Source organism: Hipposideros armiger, unplaced genomic scaffold (genome assembly GCF_001890085.2).
Source record: "Hipposideros armiger isolate ML-2016 unplaced genomic scaffold, ASM189008v1 scaffold_385, whole genome shotgun sequence".
Classification (NCBI taxonomy): Eukaryota; Metazoa; Chordata; class Mammalia; order Chiroptera; family Hipposideridae; genus Hipposideros; species Hipposideros armiger.
Genome location: NW_017731735.1, coordinates 529,172 through 535,055, shown reverse-complemented (window position 1 = coordinate 535,055; position 5,884 = coordinate 529,172). Strand labels below are relative to the sequence as shown.

At 45.2% G+C, this 5,884-nt stretch overlaps 1 protein-coding gene across 2 annotated transcripts in view; it reads left to right on the top strand.

Moving 5' to 3' along the window:
* The window catches only part of LOC109393604 (dehydrogenase/reductase SDR family member 2, mitochondrial-like), a 6,596-nt gene extending 1,941 nt beyond the window's left edge, over positions 1-4,655 (top strand). The window contains exons 4-8 of one of the 2 annotated variants that reach the window (XM_019663007.1): positions 803-873; positions 3,242-3,293; positions 3,617-3,751; positions 4,033-4,088; positions 4,376-4,655. In XM_019663007.1, the coding sequence (XP_019518552.1) occupies positions 803-873; positions 3,242-3,293; positions 3,617-3,751; positions 4,033-4,088; positions 4,376-4,487 (426 nt within the window). In that variant the 3' untranslated portion in view covers positions 4,488-4,655. The other variant, XM_019663008.1, reaches the window with a different exon arrangement.
* The last annotated feature ends 1,229 nt before the right edge of the window (positions 4,656-5,884 follow it).

The following is a 5,884-nucleotide window of genomic DNA, read 5'->3' as shown; positions in this document are numbered from 1 at the left end:
GTGTTCAGTAAGGCAGGAACAGGAATTGTCATTTGTCCTCACCACTTGGCTGAAGGGTGTGTCAATGAGTCCTGGCACCAGGCAGTTCACCCGGATGTTTTTTGGTGCCAACTCCAATGACAAGGTCTTGGTGAGTCCCAGAATGGCCGTTTTACTGACATTGTAGGCCCCTAGTTTCTGTGAACAGAAAGGGAAGTAGATGGCATATACAGTAACTGGGGAGGAAACTAAAACTTCCCCTTTTTTTAGGACATTATTTATTTTGAATTAGGGCCCATCCTATGATCTCAACTTAACTACATCTGCAATGACCTTATTTCCAAATAAGGTCTAATTCTGAGGTGCTAGGTATTAGGGTTTTGATATAGAAATTTGGGGGGTAAACAATTTAGATTATATTGGGTTGTCGGAAAAGTCATGATACATTTTTTCTGTTTTTCGTTGCAAAAATGCATCATGACTTTTCCGACAACCCAATAACACCAGTCTTCCCCAGATTCAGCTGGTTGATGCCTCTTCAGATCTGGATGGAACATCCTTTTGCAACTAGTACCCTTGGAGAAATGGGGTGACATCTTGCAGACTCTGGGGTCTTCTGCCTACAGAGTCAGCCTGATCCTCATATTCCTGCATCTTCAGGATGCCTCCCCACCATATATGTCAAAGAAAACCAGCACTCTCCCCACTTCCTATTGTCAGAAGCCATCATGCCACGTTCTAATTTGGTATATTTGTTAATTTAGTGAGAACAGGCACTGGACTGAATTCTCCCCTCCCCCACCCTCATTTGCTCTGATTTCAGATCCTGAGCGTGAACGTGAAGGCCCCAGCCCTGCTTCTGAGCCAGCTGCTGCCCTACATGGAAAGCAGGGGGTAAGGGTAGGGAAGGGGTAGGGAGGAAGACATTTGGTGTCAAATATGGAGCAGAAGAGCTAGAGTGAGAGGGGCGAGGTGTTGAGTTAGACCTTCCCTCTGGGCAACAGGCTCTGTTGAGCCAATAATCTAAGAGAAGTGAGTTTGACTTTCAGACTCTGAGTCAGCTAAACAAACAAAAGAATTCTACCCATTAATGTCATTCTCACATATCTAGACTTCCCAGGGAGTCTGGGGAGGACTCTACTGGAAGAAGGACAGGGATCTACAGCCAGAAAGGCCCAGAGGCCCCACAGCTGTCCTGGAATCAGAGAAATGCAAGTGATCCCTCTAGGATAGTGAAAGTTTGACTTCATATTTCTAGATCACCAAAGAGAAAAAAATTATCTTCTTACAGTATTCCCCAGTTTCTAGAGCACCCAGAAATAAGGCAGGGACTCTAATGGAAGAGAGAAGTGGTATCCTCATGACAGGAAGTCCCGGAGTTCCCACAACTGTCCTGGAATTGGGGAACTAGAAGTGGCCTCTCTTGGGCTGCAGCAAGTCAGGGTACAAAAGTCCAGGTTGATGAACCTGAGGTACCCTGCAGCCTTCCCATAACAAGTGTAGTGGAGTTTCTCAGTCACACTCAACTCTTATCTCTCACACTTCTTAAGTCTTGGACCAGCCATGTCCTCCCTCATCTTCCACCATAATTCCTTCTCTGTGTGTGTTGCACACAACAACCTATAAAACTATGGGTGAATGGGGCCGGCCGAGTGGCGCGTTGGTTAAGAGCTGGCTTGGGACGTCAGAGGGCCCCTGTTCGGATCCCACATATGAGGGCCAGTGACACTGCCCTCTACAGCTAAGATGCTGAACAACAGCTCAACCTGGAGCTGGGCTGCTGTGAGTCGCCAGTGACGGCGTAGGCTGCAGTCCCCTGCTGCAGTGGGTTGCCATGGGCTACCGTGTGTAGCCAGCAGCCAGCATGAGCGGCCAGCAGCCGCAGTAAGCGGCCGTCCAGAAGCCGGCGACTAATCTGCCTCGCCCGGGAAGAGTGCAATGATGGTGCCAACTTGGATCAGTGAAGCAACGTCCTCCACAACTAGACTGAAGAAAAAAAGGACAGCAACTTGTCTGTTCCCCTTCCCCCAATTCCCCAGCGCTGTTCCCATCCCCCAATTCCCCAATAAAAATCTTGGAAAAAAAAAACTATGAGTGAATGTAGGGAAGAGGTTAGAGACAAGGCTGGACAAGCAGGATGTTGCTAAATTAGGGACAGCCTTGAATATTGTGATAGGAATTTTGTCTATATTCAGGAAGCAAGGGTGAAAATCATATGATTGTTTGTTATAATTATTTTAGACATAGTTTATCTTCTTTCTAAATTCAAAGAGAGCATTAAGAGAAAACACCTGAGGGACAAAGAAGGCATCTTGATTCACAGGCCTAGATAGAAAAGGCACCAGGGGAAAGAGAATGAGTAGGTAGAAGGAAAAAGAGAGGCAGGAGTGCAGATTTCTCAAGAGGACCAAACAGGATCCAGAAAGGAAATTTTAGTCTACAGTCTTTGGTGTGACAGGAAACTGGAGTGTAGAGAGGTGAGGTCTGAACAAGGGTTATTAAACTTGATAAGTGATTAAGCACTGAGGATCCTTGAGGAAAACTTCCAGAGGATTTGGGAGCAAGGTTGTGAGGGAACGTGGAGCTTCTGGGATTGAGATTCCAGAGGATCCACTGGGAAATACAGTAACACCTTGGATTGCAAGTAACTTGGTTTGTGAGTGTTCCGTGAGACAAGCAAACATTTCTAATACATTTTAACATGGTAAACAAGTAATGTCTTTCAATACTAGTAATTGGTTTCCAGAAAGAATCATGCTTGCAAACCAAGGTATTACTGTACTTTTAATAGTACTCCTAAGCGTTTGAGCTCTGAGCAACAGCGGTTCGAGTCCAGCCCTAGCTGAGCAGCCGCTGAGCTGCCAACAGGTAGCAGGATGGCTCAGTCAAAAAAAACCCAAAAAACAAATAGTACTCCTAAGCATGCCTGGTATAGACACCCTCAAATCCAGAAAAGAGAACAATGGTCTAGAATAAAGGAAAATGTTGGCTATATTTCAAAAAAGTGTCCAAATTAGTACTCCTTAATGGACATTGAGTGCCCAAGTGTGGCATGAAAACAAAGTGGGTCCTGGCCCTCAGGATGCTCTAGGACAGAGGAGACAGGCTGGAGGAAGGCCGAGGAGGGCTCTAATCTAGACTTAAACTCTTTTTTCTCAGTTTCGTGGTCCAAGGTCTCCACTTCTGTTCATGCCCACAAGTGTGAATTTGCTCCATTTTTATGTGGCTCCATCTGTATTTACCCCCACCGTTCTCTTTTTAGGGAAGGCTCTGTGGTTCTGATTTCCTCCATTGGGGTGTACCTCCCAGAACCTGTAAGTATGAATTTCTATGGCTGTAGATTAAAAGAAAAGACGTAGCCCCATTTGCCAAGAAAAGCAGAGGTCCGGGAAGATCCCAAGATAGGCCATTTCTAGGAGGGGCACACCTACATGCACATTTGATCAACGAGTATCTCAGATCTCCCTTCTCCAGAAAGGACACACATGGCAGCCTTTTACCCTTTCTTTATGACATTGTCACTAATCTCTGCACTTGCTACTGAAGAGATGTATTTCTAGGCACAGGCTTAGAAATCCAGTTGAAATTTTCCTCCCCAGTTACTGTATATGCCATCTACTTCCCTTTTTGTTCACAGAAACTAGGGGCCTACAATGTCAGTAAAACTGCCATTCTGGGACTCACCAAGACCTTGTCAATGGAGTTGGCACCAAAAAACATCCGGGTGAACTGCCTGGTGCCAGGACTCATTGACACACCCTTCAGCCAAGTGGTGAGGACAAATGACAATTCCTGTTCCTGCCTTACTGAACACTAGGGTACCTTCCCCTACCAGGCCATGCCCCACAGAGACCTGGACTCTTGTTCCTAAACCTGTGGACTCTTGTTCTGACACTGTGGTCCACAGCCTTTAGGATCAGCAGCTTTATCAGTCCTCTGTATAGGACCAGCCCAGAGTGTCCCCCAGAACCCCCTCCACAAAAGTCTGCACAATGTGGAACCTGTGTGACTCCATCAATATGAGCAGCACTAACCCTTTGACTTTTCCTTTAGCTAATAAAGGATCAAGACCTTCAGCAAACGATGAAGACAGCCTATAAAATACAGAGGTAGGTTGTGGGTGAGGCTGTGTCCTTTGTAGATCTGGACCAGTGTAACCTTAGAACCTTCATGATAGATAAAAGATCACATGCCATTCCCTCTGCAGGCTATTACCCATTCCTCTTCCTGAGATCTGAGCCATGAGATGAGTAAAAGTCACTGCAGAACCCATATATCTTCACTTGCAGCCCTTCGCTCATCCCCATTGGGGTCTTGACTTCACAGCATCCCACAGGAGATGAGGGCTCATGGGGAGGTGTCATCACTCTCGGCCCCACCTTCTTTTTCCATCCAGGATTGGGCGTCCAGAGGACTGTGCAGGTCTCGTGTCCTTCCTGTGCTCTCCAGATGCCAGCTACATCACAGGCGAGAACATCGTGGTGGCTGGCTTCTCCCCTTGCCTCTGAAGAACATGAGCTCAGAGGCTTGCCTCTCGGTGTGGAAACCCCCTGTGGCTCTGGGGCCACCATGTTGGGACACCTCTATAAATGATGAGCCTGTGCTCCCAAGTACACACTTTAAGTTCAATATTGTCAGAGTGTGAAACAATAAAGAATATCAAAAAAGAAAATTTACAGCACGAAACTTTCATTAAATGTCCTCACTTTTCTTCACCCCTTTCCTACTTTGGTAATTAGGAACCATAGCCTAAAAAGAGCATGGTTACTAGGAGATCAGAACCCTCAGGGATGAAGGCCTGGGCCACCCTATTAGGTGAGCAACCTAGACCAGCGGACATGCTGACCAAGTGTAAAGGGAATTTAGAAAGGGTGTACTCTGAGCTCATTTGCAGCTGTGAGTGGTTCCTGGCACACTAACAGTTTCTCAAGCAGCTGTACCTCCCCAGCACCATGGGAGACTGTTCGGTTGTACACAGAAACAACCCGGAAGTACAAGGGAGTTAACATGAGGAGAGGCAACCCTAACCAACAGAGGATCAATGCCCAGGCTCCCCACTTGGTTTTTCAGAGTGTCAGGCAAGAATGAGACCCTGGGTGGCCGGTTAGTTTAGGTGGTTAGAGTGCAGGCTCATAACACCAAGGTTGCCAGTTTGATTCCTACATGGGTAAAGGGGCTTCACTCTACACAACGAGATTGAAGATAACTACTTGACTGGGCGCTAATGGGTCCTGGAAAAACACACTGTTCCCCAATAAAATAAAATTTAAAAAAATACACACACACACACACACACACACACACATTTATTTATTTATTTATTTATTTTATTTTTTTTAAGAAAAAGAATGAGACCCTGCTACTCACAGTGATAACCTGCACATTAATGTTGACTCTTTTCTTCCTTGTCTCACTTTTCCCACTTGTTTCTTGACCTGGGTCATAGTTATATAAGCATTGGCTTTATACTACTTAAACTCTACATTTACATTTTATATATTTTTTCTCTATTTATATATTATGTTTCTCAATTAAATATTAAAAATATAATAGGTGTGAGTAAGACTTTGGCTTTGACTCATTGTAACATAAATAAAAGATTTCATATAAGTTGGAGGGGAAGAGAGTATTTTAGGTTCTTATATTGTCTATTTATCAGTCAGGATCCTAGCAAGAAACCAACAAACTCTTAGACTGAGGGATTTGATAAGGGTTTAGTGAAAGTACCATTTACAATACTGTGGTCAGCGTTTAAGAAAACTAACAGTGGGGAGCCAGCATCTATGAGTCCAAAGGAAAAAAAAAAAGGGAGCTTGTGTAGGAACCAAAAAGAGTAGCTATAAGGAGTAGGCCAACTGACAGGAGCCCTGGACTTATATAGTCCCAGCCTACACATTGTGACCTA